The following is a 17,662-nucleotide window of genomic DNA, read 5'->3' as shown; positions in this document are numbered from 1 at the left end:
TACCCCAAAGTATTTCTTCTGTTACCCAAAACAGTATTACCAGACTTCTGTCTGTTATCCTTTTTTTCTTATGCACCAAAAAATGAAGTTCACTTTATATCATTTTTGTTCTTTATTGTTAATAAATTCATGTAAACAAACGTATATTTATTAATTTGCATGTCCAGCAACATTTCAGAAAACTTAATATAAGACATTTGGTAATGTACTTTCTTTAATCAATTAAGGCAGTGGTTCTCAACCGTGTTCCTGGAGGCCCCTAATGCTTTCATTAGACGAGTCTCTACTAATGAGCTGATGATCTGAATCAAGTGTGATTGATTGAGGAGACATGAAAAACAATCAGTGTTGAGTGCCTCCAAGAACGTTGGTCGGGAACCACTGAACTACGAAGGCATGATGGTGTTTCTATGCAGGTTTCATCCTATTTAAGATCTAATGTTCTGCCTCTAAACAGATTTCACATGATTAGAGTCCAGGAAACAGGTAGAACTTCCTCACAAGTGTCGTCCTTTCGATGCACGGCAATATTTGCTGCTCGTGTATGAAGCGTGGGTCATTCTCCATGCGTGAGGCCACCTGTAAAAAAGATCACATTTAGATGTAACGAGAAGCAAACTTGTTCATGTAAACCGAGCAGTGCACTTGTGAATATGTTGACTTTTAGCAAGAATCCTCATTTACCCTCCTGAACATTTCCATAATGTCATATTTATAAGCGCTTGTGCTGAACACATCCACTATGTAGTTGATGAAAAAGCTTCCATTGGCAGGATCCCTGTACGCATAGACATCTGTGGAGATAAAATATCTTCAGGTCATACAACATAAAATACAAAGCAAAAGACTTTGCTCCTTGAGGAAGAAACACCGGGCAATGTAGATGTTGTTCAATAACAGATCTGTGTAGTTTTATGGAGTGAAACTAATATATTCAACAAAAGGAACACAAAGTTGTTTTAATTGCTTCTACTGGACCATTGAATATGACCACAATGAACAGGTGTGAGAAATATCTCATATCTGCAGTCAGTGCTTTTTGGTTGGTGTTTTTCTCACCAGGAAGGGTGGACATAAAGCAGACAAAGTCTTTCTCCTTGTGAACCCAGGAGTCTGATTCAAACGCACTGTCGCTAACATACACGCCTCCTACATCCCCTAGACAAAGAAATTATTGTGTGACATTTTTGCATAAAAGACTACACTTTTCCAGCGTGCTAAGTACCAAATACTAAAGAAATGAAAACAAGTCATATCATACTTCCTCTGCAGGCTTGAACGAGAATGACCTTTGGTTTTTCGATCAGAGCGGGACAATTGACTGAGTTGAGATGGGAGAAGATGTCCTCAACAAAGAAGACATCTCCGGTGTTGTTTTGTGATAATGGACACCTAAAATGGCGTCTTTATTTTCGATTCTTTTCCCGTGAGACATCATGACCACAAAGGTGCTGTCCGAGTCTCTGTGTCCAGAATGTTTGGAGAAGTTCTTGACTGCTTCACTTATTGCCTGCAAAGAAATGCATGGTACAACATATATAGTATATTTACATATAAATACGTGTTCACCAATCCAGACTTTTGTCTCACACACCTTGCCGAGAGATTTCTGTGTTTCTCAACGCTGTAGCCCAAAGCTCTCAGCAGCCACTCTATGTTCTCCTCGTCTTTCTCTGCTCCGTTCCTGTTACTTGAGTGGTCGAACGCAATGTTGGTGATTAGCAGAGCTAAACCTTTCCTCTGAGACCTGCTCGTTGGTATATAAACCTATGAAAAAAGATCAGAATTATGTAGAATTAAAACACAAGCAACTCCAGATGACCCATCTACATAATATGGCATGAAATCATTTGTTTTCTACATGTCTTAAATACATTTATAAGTACTGTGTAATATTTTAGACAATATTTTTTGGGTCTGTAAGATTTTGATGTTGAAATGTGGTTTATGTAGACCAGAATTCTTTAATGATTAAAACGTTTTTACTTGATACAGAAATATAGAAATAATGTAGATATGTTTTATAACATTATAAATGCCTTCACTGGCACATCGATCAATGTAATGCATCCAAATTATTAATTCTAGAGTCATTCTATTCACTTTAGGGTCAGGAAACACTGATCTATATAAAATATCACAATTTTTGCAGCATGTTGTGTAAAGACAATAGTTAATCAAAAATCAATTTAAGATGAATGTGCAGGAAAGTCAAAGTCGACAACAACATTAACTCTGCAGGAATAATGCAATAAATAATGATCCTGACTGTATTATTTTCATAGACGTTTAAAGAAAGAACAGATACTTGCATCTTTTCTCTCTTGTGTAAGAAGTCTGTCTTTAAACTCTTGACTGCATGCAGCAATGTTGCATGGTCTGTGCCAGTCAGACTGGATGGGCTGCAGGTCCATAGACTCTGGAGCACTTCTCGTTACCTCCTGCACAGGCTGCTGACCTAAAGACATAAAATATGTTCATGTCTCAGATATATTAAAATCATCTTAACTGTTATCTAACTTTGTGTATTTATATCTTTATTTTTGCAAAAAGATGACAGCTATACAGTATATATACTTCAGAGTACTTCACAAATACGAAATCCTAAAGTGATAAAGAAAATAAAATAAATAAAAGCCTTGCCTTCTTGAAGTTTTATTTGAAGGCGCTTTGCGAGCTCATTTTGTTTCATGTTGCGCAGCGCTTGGACTGTGATCTTCCCAGCGTCATCAGGATAGTGCTTTACCACGCAGTCCACCACATCCTCGCGATCAGACGTCTGAAGCTTTGCTCGAGGAATCGGCTCAAGGCCTGCCGTCACACCATTACACAGCTGCCAGATGAATTGTTTGAGCTCTTTATCCACAAGATCCTCAAGTGTCTCAGTCATCACTCTTTTGGTGTCCATTTTGTGTCACTAGGAGAAAAAAAAAAGAAAAGTCAAATCATTGTCGTGTTTTACTGGAATTTCCCTTTGAAGTTTAAAATAAGACAGCCCCACAAGACCTGAGGTACTCGGGGCGGATCTCGTCCACCTCCGGTGCCTTGCCCCCTAGGAGCTTCTTAACTACCTCGGTGACAAGTTCTCTCCTGGGCTCCCGGCCTCTGCTTCCTCAGTGGAAGACGTGTTGGCGGGATTGAGGAGATCCTCAGCAGATTCCCACCCCCACTGTACACAGTGTTGGCAGGACACTGCTTTCCCCTCCAGAACCTTTTCTAGGCCATCTGATAGTCCTTCTCCATGGCCTAACCAAACTTCTCCCAGACCTGAGTTTTAACCTCCACAACCACCCAGGCCTTAGCCCGCTTGGCCCACCGCTACCCATCAGCTCCTCAGGAGTCCCACGAGCCAAGCAGGCTCAATTGGACTCCTCAGCTTGATTCCATCCCTTTTTTGCCGCCCCTACAGGCACCCAAGACTTTATGGCCACAGCTCTGAAAGGCTGCGTCAACAATGAAGGCAGAGAACATAGTCAACTCGGACTCTATGTCTCCAAACTTCCTCTAGATTCAGTAAAGGTGAAAGGAAACCAAGCATAGTATTTGTTGTTTTTTACCTTGTTGTATTGAAATTTGATCAAACTGTGACCCCCGTACCAAGTGTTGAATATTAGATGTTAAATATTCAAGGTTCGTTAAAAATTGTAGAAACTTGGTCGTGTGTCCTTTGCTCCCTTTTATTCCATTGATGAGAAGAATCAAATCTTTAGCAATCAGCATAAGATGCAGTCAACAAAGTCACATAGTGCAGGACTACCATGATGAACATGATGAATTAGCAGGATAGACAGAATGAAAAGGATGGTTTTTTGGTCACTACAAACAATATAAAAAGAAAATTAAACTCATAAACAACTACATTAAACATTATTTACTCAATCCACATAAGGATTAAATATCTAAAGTGAAAATGAACAAATTCAAACAATACAAATTACCAAACAAACTTACTTAACACATCCTAAGGAAAGGATTCAAGGACATGGTTGGGTGCCCATTCAAACACCCACACCTCACCAAGGCAAAAAAAAAAAAAAAAAAAAAAAAGGGGACAAAGGAAGGAAGTGAGGTCTCAACCAGGGGAAAATGGGTAATGTAGTGTGCCATATATGGAGTTGATCTTAAAAGGCGAATTACTAGGATTTGTGGGAAATGTAGTTCAAAGAAAAATGAAATTAGGAAAAAAGGTAAACTAGTCAAATTCCCAACACCAAGGTACTTACCGAACCGTGACATCTGTGTATCGTGCCACCCCTAATATATATATTTATATATAGCCCTTATTTGCCTCATTCCCATTACCCTTTAAACTGCACAAATTAAAATTGCAATTTGAAAAAGGGAAAAAAATCACTGCAATGGAAACAGGGTTTTTGCGTTTACAGATTACATTGCATGATTACTCTTCAATGCATTATATCCTCCAAGAAACACTTAATGCATGGTTGTTCTGGAGTATGAGGGGCTTCCTGCTGTTAATGCTTGGACAGTTTACACTGTACACATCGCGGAGCAGTCTGGCTCCGATACGGCCACTGAAGCTGATTGCAGTCTCTCTAGTTGATGCTTGTTTGATGCTTGGAATAAACATACCATAAACATAACATAAACATAATAACATATACGTATAATTATACGTATATAGAAATGATTAAATTTTTTTTGCATATGGTGGTGTGTTCTAAATGAGTTTTCCTACCATTATATCCTATTCTCCTACTCCTAAAATAAGAAATTATCTCAAAATATCATCTTGCTTACAGTATCGCAATACATTGCAACATATGAAAAAGCAGCGTTATAGTAATCTAAAGATTTTATCTACCAAAACATTACTATAAAGCTGCTTTTTCAGCAATCTGTATTATTAAAGTGTTGTATAAAAGGCAAATGACTGTACTTACGATTCTGCTTGAACAAAGATTCTGTGTGTCTGCGCTGGTTTAGAGGTTTGAATAAAAGCATTGCTCATGATTCTGATTGGCTCTTTGGAAGCACTGGGAGGACTTCAGGAGGGTCGTTCTGGTTTTTGTGTGTGTTTTCTTGTCACTGGGTTGAACTATACTGTTGAACTATACTGCACTCAGCACCACTGTTTTTATGTATTATTTCCAATATTATTTTCACCAGACCATACCAGTAACAGATTCTCAATTAATAGCTGATCCTTTATTTTGCACAAATATCAGCATTTGCGCAAGGCTTTAAATTTTGAAAACTAGGTTCAAATTTCAAATATTGGAGTTTTTTTTCTTTTAGGAAAGCATTTAATATTCCTGAGGAAAGACATCTTTCATTGTAAGTTAATGCTACTGAATAAAGAGGAAAAAGATTAAAACAGTACTTCTAGCTTATCCATATTTTGTCAAACGAGGAGAATTTTTACACTTTAGTTCAAATCGGGGTCTTATTTTTGAACATTCTGCATGGGACAGGTTGTAACAACAAAACTATGTTTGATATGAAGTCCTGTTAGAACATGAAGTGTGTTTTCCCTGCAGTGCATCAAAGAGATTGTTCACAGAGCATTAAACTTGTTCAGACGAAGAACCTGAAGAGCCTGCAGCAAAACTGGGTACCCCATTTTTATTTTCTGTAAAAACCTACTCATGCACAAATGCATTTAAACCGAATAATAACCAGCAAACCAGTTTGACAGCACACAAACGCCTCAAAGACAGAAACAAGCAGCACGTACCAGAATAAAATGAAGGACAACCTAACAAACTCTAAATATATTCCATATTCACCAGTCCCCAAAATCCCTGGTAACTGCTGGCATGAAAATACCTTATCATTCATCATCCATTATTTCTTGGCTGTATCACTCGAGCGCCTCACTTAGCAGATTTTTAGTTGCATCCATTTTCTGTCTGAAAAAGGACTTGATTGATCTGGACAAAAATAATCATTTAAAATCGCCTCACTTTTTTCTCTTTCTGTTGCATCCATTTTCTGTCCGATCTCATGAATGTCTCTATAAACTAATCATTTAAAGTCATTTTCATGAGATGCATTTTCATCAGATCAAGCTGGTTTCTTTCATTTTATTTTTTTTCTAAAACTCCACATTAAAAACGCATCTGTTTGATTGAGCACATTTGAAGCCATACATTTTCTTGCTGAGCAGGTTAGAAAGTATTTATTTGGTGTTCATATAAGACATTTAACAGCAACACACGGCTGTACAGAGAAAGGAGTCACTGCGATGTGCTGATTCGACTGGCTGTGTTGTAAAAGACGGAAGAAAATTGTTAGCAAACTCGCAACGAGTGCTTTTCATGCTGAAATAAAATTGTAAAAATGTTGTGTATTGCAACATTAAGTCTTTTGATTATTAAAGAGGGAACGTGTTGAACGTATGGTGAATGTGAGTTGTGTGATACTGCAGTCTTGCAATATCCTTCCAGTATAAGCTACAATATTTTTAATATCTGGCTATAGCACTTTTAGCTTAGCTTAGCATAGATAATTAAATCTGATTAGACCAGAAGCATTTCAAAATTTTTATATTGAATATTTTATTAGCTCACCAAGTGCAGTTACAAATCGTCTCATAACTATTACATAACAATGACATTTTCACAGAGTATTTGCAGTTAAATACAATTTTACACACACGATAACGGACGCTTTTATTCGTTTTCTTGATTGTTTTCATTTGCAACGCCAAGAAGAGCTTCGCATTTAAATAACTTTGTCTTTAATAAAATGATAATATGGCCAATAAATATACTATTTTTTTGTCATATTTATGATTGAGGGTTTGGTTGTGTTTTTTTTATGAATAAATAAATAATAAAAATGCATGTCAGAGACAACCAGAGAAGGACTACATCTATCTGCAGCATCTGATTTATTATTATTATTAGTAAATAGTTTCCCTAATCTGAGAGGTACAAGACTCACGTTTGCCAAAACTTGATTCAGTAAAGTTAATCCTTATTTTTTTTTTTCTTCGTGGACACCAATGGGGACCCATATGAAGTGAGTTTAACTTTGAACAGTCTACCCATGCTGAGTGGGTTGAGAATGCAATGAGGCTCTGGGCCACTAGAGGAACCTTTCAAACTAGTTGAGAGAAAAGCAGCCTATAAGGGTGGGTTGATAGCGACAGTGACCACCTTCTGCCCACATCGAAGATCTCCAGAGTGGGACACAATAAGGCCAGAGAGATAATAAGGCGAAGAGAGAGATGCAAAACATCCGGGCCTATGTGTGACATCACCCTCTCCTCGCAGCGTCCTTCAAGGCTTCCAATCAAAAGTGAAAGCAAGAACGCTACTTTTCTGCGCATCTAAACCCTAAACCTGTGTATTTAAACGGCCTCGTATTTTGAGGTAAGTTCAAAACGTGTTGCTCATGTATTGTCATATCGTGCGTAATAAATACATATACACATATAAATAACAAACGACGACCACACGGCAGAGAAATGTACTGCTTGTCATAGATATGCTGAACATAGTCTGCTAATCTGTTTTTTTGGGCTTTACGTTCAGGAACACCGTTATTTGACAGCAGGAACGTCGACATTTGATTATTTTAGCCACTCGTTAAATAAACCAGTTAATAATAATTCGTATGTCGTTCATGTGCTGGTGTTTGTGTCGACATGTAACACAATTAATGTGATGTTGATCATCTCTCTGCCCGTACAGCTTTAATGCGCAGAAACACTATCAACAGTTGGTTTTTGATCGCGAGCCTTTTTTATTTGTAATCAGCTGTACTGGACTTATAATGCATTTCGTTTACCACGCCATAGTTCTCATATCGTTAAAGTAAAAGCATGTAAACACCACGACAACAAACGCACTTGAACTGTCTGGGACTCCACGGGTCCTGTATATCTAGATGTCTCATTAGAGACTGTTACTATGCGCCACGATCACAGACTGTAGAGGAGATGGGCGGCGTTTCCTTCCTAAAGGAAATAAACCCAAACATTTGCGGAAATGACATCATTTGGAGCCAGAGTCTGCGCAGTAGACACAGAGGGGGGTTAAATCATTCATATGCTTCAAAATTAATGAAATTTTTTTTTAATTTTTTTTTTATGAAAAGCAATACTTATTAATATCACATATCGAAGCAAGGTTGTTTTTCAGCATGTTTCATGAGGTTTCAAAGGCGTGTCCCCTCTTTTTGTCCACACCGTCAGACGTTCACTAACATGTAGTGAAATCAGGTAATATCAGGGGCAGCTGTCACTCTAAAGGACCTCTAAAGCGTCACTATCAGACAGGCTCTGCTAGGTTTTATAGCTTTAGAATATTTAAAATCCTAATGTTAATGTTTCTGTCACAACCATGAAATGTCAACAACATCTGGATTATGTAAATCCCATTACCTGATCGTCTTTTCTCTCGTCTTGTCTAACTACCTCACAACAGTCAAACATTAAAGTCGAGTCAAAAGCCCAACTAAAGCAAACACTGACCACCGAAAATAAGATTTCCTCCTTCAGTGATTGTTTGGGAACATCGAATGTCTCGGGGGCCCGAGAACACAAGCTTTCGAACACGATGCCTGTATCATCTCCATGTAAACAACAAAAATGTGAATTAGTGAAAAGTCACTTGCATGAATATTACATTTTAGCAGGTTGTTTCATTTTAATTTTTGTAAATTCAGTCCAGAAGATGTGTACTATCGCCCTCTACCATATATCAATGAAAACACAGATTCTAGGAGAACAAATACAGCTCAGATAGGCTGTGTTCGAAATAGCATACTTCACAGTTTGAATTTGGAAGTTATGGAGCATATGCTGGGATTCCCTACAGAAATAAAAATCCCACATGTTGGACCAAACAACTCAAAAGGTTAAACTCACGTTTCTACATAAAAGGTCTAAAATCAATCTCTTCTTACTCTTGCAATGAGAATAGGGGCACCGGGCCTCCAGGATGAGTTTCCATGAAGACAGAGAAGAGGAGGACACTGCCTCGAAATGGTGTTCATCGTCTCCTGCCTTCAATAATACAACAGTGGACTCTGATGATTACCAAAGGTGGGATACTAGCTATTTCTGCATTAACCAGAGCGTTTTGTTCATTAAATATACAGAGCGTTCTAGAAGCCTGTGGGTGGTGTCCCATGACACAAAGACACAAAATCACACTTTTCAATTGGGCAGATTTATTTTTTATATAAAGAGTGAATTACAGAAGCCTGTATGTGTTGCGTTCATCTCAAAATGCCATTAACATGACAATAATAATGTTGTTTTTGAAGCCATTAGTATTGTACTTTATTTCTACCTGTATATCACACAACCTGTACTTCATACAAGTTATAAAACAGTTATGTGTAAAATTTATGAAAATATATTTTATGTATTCATTTTTACATTTTTTTTTTGCAGTGTCAACAAAAGGAATAGACAGAACTCTCCTGAACCAAGTGGTGTGTCTGTGAAGAGTAACAACTCCATGGATTTTAACCCGCCAAAATTCAGCATGGAACCAGTGCCCTCTAATCATTCGTCAGTATAAACTTTTAATTGCTTATTTTTGTGTATCTTTAAATATAAATGTACAGCAAAAATGATAACATAATTTTTTTTTTTATCGTCAGGGCCAGTGAAAATGTGGGCGGGGGAAGTAAAATTTTAAACCACTGGGCTAGCAGAAAACATTCTTAGCATTGATTCCTGCTTTAACCTTTGCGTTGTCATGGAGAACATTTTTAGACACGACAGGTTGTGTGATCAGCGATCTGTATATCTGTCAGTCAAGCAAATAGACATGCACAAGAGTTCAGGATTCAACAGGATTTACCTCATATTGTAGGCAATTTAATTGCTGTCGGCTGGAAACCTCTTATTGGTAGTTGGTATTGTGGCTTTATTGTATACATTGATACAAAACGTAGCACTTAGCAATAAGGTTCATTAATTAGCATTAATGTGTGTGTCTCTGAAGAGCACAGCATCCATTGAGAATCCCCCTGAATTCAACTTTATATTGTGCATCTCAGATAAATAATGAATAATAAAAACATTAAATTCACATAAAATTAGTTAATCAAAATATGCACTTCGTAATCATATTCAATATTCTAAACCCTGCCTCAGATTATTATAAATAGTGTAATTAATTATAACTAATTACACTATAGATTTTACTCAGTTAATAAACATACTTTTATATGCAATGCTACTTTTAAACATCAGGGTGAAATACATTTCAGGTGGTCTGTAAGCATCATTGCAATGCCTGTAATTGTCTTTTCGCAGGGGCCAAATGGATGGCACAGATACAATCAGCTCTTCTTCTAGATCCCATTATCAGACCCACGTTGGGCAGGAGAACAAAAAATCAGTCCTACAGACACACGCACTGGAGACTACAGACCTGCAGACATGCAAAGACCAGAACAAAACCAGCATGAAGAACAAGTATGAGAGATTATTTGAGGGAATCAAAATTCAAGAGAATCAAACCCTCCTGAACAGGATCTATACACAGCTCTACATCATAGAGGGGGAGAGTGAAGGAGTGAATAAAGAACATGAGGTTTTACAGATGGAGAAAACATCCAGAACATATGACTCACAAGACATTTCAATCTACTGCAATGACATCTTTAAAGCCTCACCTAAACCAGGATCTGAGGAGAAAGACCAGATCAAGACTGTTCTTACTAAAGGCATCGCTGGAATCGGAAAAACCGTTTCTGTGCAGAAGTTCATTCTGGACTGGGCCGAGGGAAAAGCCAATCAAGATGTAGATTTCATTTTTGTTCTTCCATTTCGAGAGCTGAACTTGATCCGACATCATCAGTATAGTCTTCACAGACTTCTGCTGGACTTTCATCCTGAACTTCAAGATCTGGACTCAAAGATTTATGAGGAGTGTAAAGTTGTGTTCATCTTTGATGGTCTAGATGAAAGCAGAATCACACTGATGTTTTCAGATGATCAGAAAGTTTGTGATGTGACTGAGACTTCATCAGTGAGTGTGTTGATGACAAACCTCATGAAAGGAGAGCTGCTTCCCTCTGCTCTCATCTGGATCACCTCCAGACCAGCAGCAGCCAATCAGATCCCCTCCAAATACATCAACCGTCTGACAGAAATTCAGGGATTCACTGAGCTTCAGAAGGAGGAATATTTCAGGAAGAGAATCAGTGACCAGCATCAAGCAAGCAGAATCATCTCACTTATTAGAAGAGCAAGAAGCATCCACATTATGTGTCACATCCCTGTCTTCTGCTGGATCTCATCCACTGTGCTTCAGAAGCTCCTGGAAGAAGATCTGAATGCAGAAATGCCTCAAACTCTGACTGAAATGTACATCCACTTCCTGCTGATTCAGATTAACATGAGGAACCAGAAGTATGAAGAGAGAGATCCAGAGAAACTCCTGCAGTCTAACAGAGAAGTAATTGTGAAACTTGCTGAAGTAGCTTTCAAACAACTGATGAAGGGTAATGTGATGTTCTATGAGGAGGACCTGATTGAGAGCGGCATTGACATCACTGATGCCTCAGTGTATTCTGGGATTTGTACTGAGATCTTTAAGGAGGAGTCTGTGATTCATCAGAGAAAAGTCTACAACTTCATTCATTTGAGTGTTCAGGAGTTTCTTGCAGCTTTTTATGTTTTTCACTACAATTTATGCACAGTCATGAAGACACTAACCTTTTTTGCGCTCCATAATTTGCTTAAAGGAGCAGTAGATGCATCCATAAAAAGTGAGAATGGACACCTGGATCTGTTCCTGCGGTTCCTGCTGGGCATCTCACTGGAATCCAATCAGAGACTCTTACAGGATCTACTGACACATACAGAGAACAGCTCAGAGAGCATCACAGAAGCCACACAGTACATTAAAGAAAAGATCAGAGATGGACATGGACTCTCCACTGAAAGATCCATCAATCTGTTCCTCTGTCTGCTGGAAGTGAAAGATCAGACTCTGTCCAGAGAGATTCAAGATTTTGTGAAATCAGACAAACACTCAGAGAAGAAACTCTCTCCTGCTCACTGCTCAACCATTGCCTACATGCTTCAGATGTCAGAGGAAGTGTTGGATGAGCTGGATGCTCAGACATACAACACTTCAGATGAGGGCAGAAGAAGACTGTTACCAGCTGTGATCAACTGCAGAAAAGCTCTAAGTTATTGATAGCTACGTAAAGGCTATATGTTAATATTTTTAATATATTTCATTATTGTTAGCATTAAAATTGTCTCAGTGTTTTTATTTTAAAATAGTTCAGCAATTGCCCTTAACATTTTTTTTTTTGCTGTGGTACCAACATTCAGAGCCCATAATCTTGATGATAGGTATTAATACTGACTGCTGACAGATTTGTGACAGAACTATTATTTATGATGGTACTAGCATTTATGATGGTACAGTTTCAACAAAATGACATTAATATAAATTTGATACCAGTATCCTGAAGACACTAATAAGCTTGTCTAGGTGTGTTTGATTTGGTTAAAGTTAAATGCTGCAGAATCACCAGCCCTCCAGGATCAATGCTCCCCATCCCTGCTGCATGAGAGTTACTACCACTACTGACTATTGTTAGTTTGGTACATGTCTTCAGAAATATTGCTTAAAGTTGTGTTCTACTCTATTTCAGTTTTCCTGGCTGTAATCTCACTGCTCAGCATTGTGAAATTGTGTCATCAGCTCTCAAATGCTCAGACTCTGTCCTGAGAGAGCTGGATCTGACTAACAATGACTTGCAGGATTCAGGAGTGAAGCTGCTCTCTGATGGACTGAAGAGTCCAAACTCTCAGCTGGAGATACTGAGGTCTGAAGAACATTTGAACATATATAAAACATGTATAAAATTACTGAACATGTTGAATGACACATTTGGATATTTGGCCCTCAAGGAATATAGTATATATAATTTCTCTCGATTTACTAAATTGTGTACACAATATATACAGTTGTTCCCTTTATTTACTAAATCATGCGCACAATATATTAATTAGTTCCCTAGATTAACTAGAGTGCACAATTTACTAATTAGTTCCCTCATTGTAGGTAAAATATTGCCTCCTATTTTCAGTATGTGATGTAGATGCCTCTCACTTAAAATGATTCAGTGCAACGCTGCAATAACTCATTCTCAACTCAAAATAAAACACATTTAAAATGTCCATAACATAACATGACATAACACAGCAGCAACATGTTCATGACAATGCGTACACGGACAGGAAGCAGGCTACAGCTAATTATTACTTAGTGCAGACTATTCATCTAGAACAAGCACAGATTATTACATTGAGTGCATGATTTAGTAAATTGAGGAAGCTAATTAACATATTGTGTGCACAATTTATTTATTTTTTCCTTCCATGTCATGTGTATGACTCCGAACCTAATATAATTTTTTAACAGATAGCTGCATTCTGCTATTGTAATATAATTTGCACAGACATGTGAAAAATACAATTTGCCATAATTTGCCTGGTTAGAATATATATCTAACGTACTCCACATGTATCATTTTTTTTTCCTTTCCAAATACTACATTGGGATCATGTTCAGTATTATTACTAAAGCAAAGATGCAGTAGATCCCTTCCAATAGCACTCCTAAAGCTTGCACAGCCCTTTACCACTTCCTGGATTACCATTTAACTCGGTAACACTATGCAGTTTTCATTTATATGGTGTTTATTGTTTATATTATTTATGTAGTAGTGCCCCAGAGTATGCCGGTGAATGTGCAAAGAAACAATCATGTATTTGGCAGGGGAAGAGTTAAAAGCCCCTTCTTACTGCCCATTTAAATCTTTGAAATTAAACTGTAATAGAAAGCTAAGCTTTGTGTACGGAATTGTTGAGTCTGATTTCCTTAACTTGAAATTTAGACATCTTCACTCTGTACGTCTGTAGGTTGTCAGGCTGTATGGTGACGGAGGAAGGCTGTGGTTATTTGTCTTCAGCTCTGAGTTCAAACCCCTCACACCTGAGAGAGCTGGATCTGAGCTACAATCACCCAGGAGATTCAGGAGTGCAGCTGCTCAAACACAAACTGGAGGATCCCAACTATGAACTGAAGATACTCAAGTATGTTTGGAAGAATAATACATTGATCTTTGATGTGAATTAGTGATGCAAAGTCAGGTTTATTTCTATGAATGGTTCTTTTCAGACAGATTCAAAAAGCTGATTCATTAGTTCCTGATGTCTCTACACATTTCTTTTAAACTTTTAAATAACTAAACTTATTTTTGTGAAAGTATATTGCTAATTATTGCCATATAATTCTTATGATTTCATTTGTGGTTCACGTACTGATTGACCAATATAGTAGCCTATAATCTAATAGTTATTATAATAAACCAGAATACACTCCTTGATATCACTTAATTAAGAATTTAAGAATATTCAGAATATAATATGCATGCCAATAAACTATTCTAAAAAAAGTTATTTACCTCACTTAACAAAAAAGGTTTTTGCAGGTTTAATAAAATTTCAATTATTAGCAGTCATAACCAGCATATTTCCAGTTCATGCCATGCATTGATTCAGTTTGATTTGTGAATCGAATCAAGAACGGTTCTTACTGAAAATTAGCCCAAAAGAACAATTCGTTCAAGAACCTAACATCACTAATGTGTGTCAGCTTTAATAAGTATTGGTGTGTTTATAGCGTGGACCATGGAGGAGAGCTGATGAAGACAGCAGGACTAAAAAAGTGTAGGTCTACAAACACATACATGCCACGCTTCACTGAGTGTTGTTTTTTAGAAATGTTTCTGTCTTCTTATGTTCAGATGCCTGTACTCTCACACTGGATCTAAACACCATAAACTCGTATCTAATGCTGTCTGAAGAGAACAGGAAGATCACACATGTGACAGAGAAACAGCCGTATCCTGATCATCCAGAGCGATTTGATGCTTGGTATCAAGTTCTGTGTGAAGAGAGTTTGTCCCAACGCTGTTACTGGGAGGTTGAATGGAATGGATGGGCTTATATAGCAGTGTCATACAAAGAAATCTGCAGGAAAGGAGGGAGGGACTGTAGGTTTGGACGCAATGAAAAGTCATGGATTCTGTTCTGCTCTAATAACAGATTTACTGTCTGTCATGATAATAAGTTCATAGACATCGGTGTCCCTTCACCTTTGTTTAACAGAGTAGGGGTGTATCTGGACTGGTCAGCTGGTACTCTGTCGTACTTCAGCGTCTCTGACACACACACACTCACACACTTACACACATTCAACACCACATTCACTCAACCTCTACGCTGGATTCAGGGTTTATGAATCCTCATTGTCTTTGTGTCAGATTTGAAAGCACAGACACACAAATAGCTTCTTGTATCCTTGTCTCTTCTCACGTTTGTTTGGTTGTGGTGACATTGTTTGTGGACCAGGACAAAGTTGTCGGCGATTCTTCCTGTTTTAAAGTCCTGCAGAGACTTACAGTGAAAAGATCTGTGACCCTACTACTTTTTAAATTGTGCATTCTGAATTCGGCATTAAACTACTTCAGTCTGTGTGCATTGAGTTCATTTAATACAAGAGTTTCACAATTTGAGTGGAATTACTAAAATAAATTAACTTTTCCACAACATTTATTGAGATGCACCTGCATTTTTTGTAACAGTAGTTCATTCATAATTAACTTGTAACAGTGAATGTATTTTATGTTTTAAATAATTTTGTAATAATTGCCAATGAGTTGTTTACGCTGCTACACACGGAATGTAAAAATTAAGACACTTTTCCGTAAAATCTGAAAGTGAGTTGCACTTAAAGAACAGTATTTTATAATTTTATAGTTATATATAATTGATGTAAGACATTGTCACTTATCACTTATCCAGACCTCTTCCAGAGACCTTGGCATTGTTTCATATTATAAATATATTATTTTCTAGGAGCTAAGGCTGATATAGCAGTGACCTATAAAGCACTCAGCAGGAAAGGAGGGAACAATTGTTGGTTTGGATGCAGTTATAAATCCTGGAGTCTGTACTGTGAAAACAGACTTCTAAAACTACAATTATAAGTAGTTTGCATGTTGTTTTGTTGCTTCCTTGACACGTAATGTTGCGATTTTACAGTTTTCTGTTTATATTGTTTTATATTTCTTTTGGATTTGTCAAAAAGTTTGGTCAAGTAAGCTAACTGTGTGTTGTTTTCATATTGCAAAATATAAAGTAATTGGACTGAATCAAGCTGATTTTAATTGGCTGAAAGTGAAAGTGAAAATTATTGATTTCATGGTCGAATCAGGTGAAAATATTTTCAATGTAACAGCTGCATGGTTTAATACAGATATATTGGTTTTATTCAATAAATCTTTGCACATGGTGAATCACTTTCACTGTCTGTTATGCTACATCTGTAAAATTCAGATTCAGTGCTGCAGGTGATCTACTCTATGCTCTCCTTTATTTCATGTGTATTTTCTGAATACGTTATACAGTATTTCCTGAAATATTTAATAATAAAATATTTATTTTAGGAATGTACTAAATCACAAATATTTACTCAATCATATTATATAACAGGAAGCTATGCTTTCTATTTCTAACTTTGTAGAGACTGATATTATTTTAAAATGTGTGTCATTTGCTGATGATAAGAGTTTTATATTTGATCTGATTATTTTAACTGCTACTATAGTAGCATATAGTTTATGAATATAGTTACTATATTCATAAAGCCAAATGGAATTATACGTTTTCTTAAAATTTGAAAAATGTCAAGCTGATGTTAAAATATATTTGTAACCAATAAAGAATAATATTATTAATAAATATTATTAATAATATTGTTATTAATAAAATATCATTAAACGCTGTTTAAGAAGTCCAAGTGGTTTACGTAAAAAGCTTTTTGTTTCTTTATATATATATATATATATATATATATATATATATATATATATATATATATATATATATATATATATATATATATATATATATATATGTATATGTATATATATATATATGTATATATGTATATATATATGTATATATATATATATATATATATATATATATATATATATATATATATATATATATATATATATATATATATATATATATATATATATGTATATATATATATATATATATATATGTATATATATATATATATATATATATATATATATATATATATATATATATATATATATATGTATGTATATGTATGTGTGTGTGCTCTTATTTGTAAAATATGTCGTTGTGGAAAACGAACTGGAAAACGAAAGTGAAAGCAGAAAGAAACAGTGACGTACTTTTTGAACGCGTGTATGCAAACGGCCACGTATTATATGGTAAGTTTAGAAAATAATTTTCTTGTAAACATCAAGACATGTTGCTAAGATGTGCTTGCATTCGTATAGACTACACATATATGGATAATTATTACAGTATTTCGGTATCAAAGCCGTCTTGTGGCTTTGTTTACATCTGTGACGTCGAACGTTTGACAAAAACGGTCTAAAAGGAAAGATAATTGTACTATAACACTTTTCAATGTACATTACATACATCTATATCTATATCTATATATACACACACTTCACAGTAAAACAACAATTGTTTGTTTATTAATAAAAGCTAAGTGACGCGGCCTACTTTCACTTCGCTGTTTAAGCGTGGTTATAGCCTATTGTTAAATTGTACAAAAACATCCCTAAATAC

The 17,662-nt window shown here is 36.3% G+C and overlaps 2 protein-coding genes across 2 annotated transcripts; one reads left to right on the top strand and one right to left on the bottom strand.

Annotated features, from left to right (window-relative positions):
• Nucleotides 1-93: 93 nt before the first annotated feature.
• On the bottom strand, nt 94-3,511 carry LOC122326040 (caspase b-like). Its single transcript, XM_043220746.1, is given in 9 exon segments — nt 94-579; nt 685-794; nt 1,060-1,158; nt 1,262-1,375; nt 1,378-1,510; nt 1,591-1,767; nt 2,313-2,458; nt 2,644-2,917; nt 3,072-3,511. Coding segments are annotated over 8 exon segments (1,155 nt in total). The 5' UTR covers nt 2,909-2,917; nt 3,072-3,511; the 3' UTR covers nt 94-468.
• Nucleotides 3,512-7,083: 3,572 nt separating this feature from the next.
• Nucleotides 7,084-16,321, top strand: LOC122356533 (NACHT, LRR and PYD domains-containing protein 1b allele 5-like). Its single transcript, XM_043255379.1, is given in 9 exon segments — nt 7,084-7,340; nt 8,895-9,016; nt 9,371-9,490; nt 10,244-12,127; nt 12,604-12,777; nt 13,877-14,050; nt 14,640-14,686; nt 14,764-15,232; nt 15,234-16,321. Coding segments are annotated over 8 exon segments (3,027 nt in total). The 5' UTR covers nt 7,084-7,340; nt 8,895-8,912; the 3' UTR covers nt 15,289-16,321.
• Nucleotides 16,322-17,662: the final 1,341 nt, after the last annotated feature.

The sequence above is a fragment of the Puntigrus tetrazona genome, chromosome 1 (genome assembly GCF_018831695.1).
Source record: "Puntigrus tetrazona isolate hp1 chromosome 1, ASM1883169v1, whole genome shotgun sequence".
NCBI classification, from domain to species: domain Eukaryota; kingdom Metazoa; phylum Chordata; class Actinopteri; order Cypriniformes; family Cyprinidae; genus Puntigrus; species Puntigrus tetrazona.
Note: the sequence above shows the minus strand (reverse complement) of the source record. Positions and strands in the feature narration are given on the sequence as shown.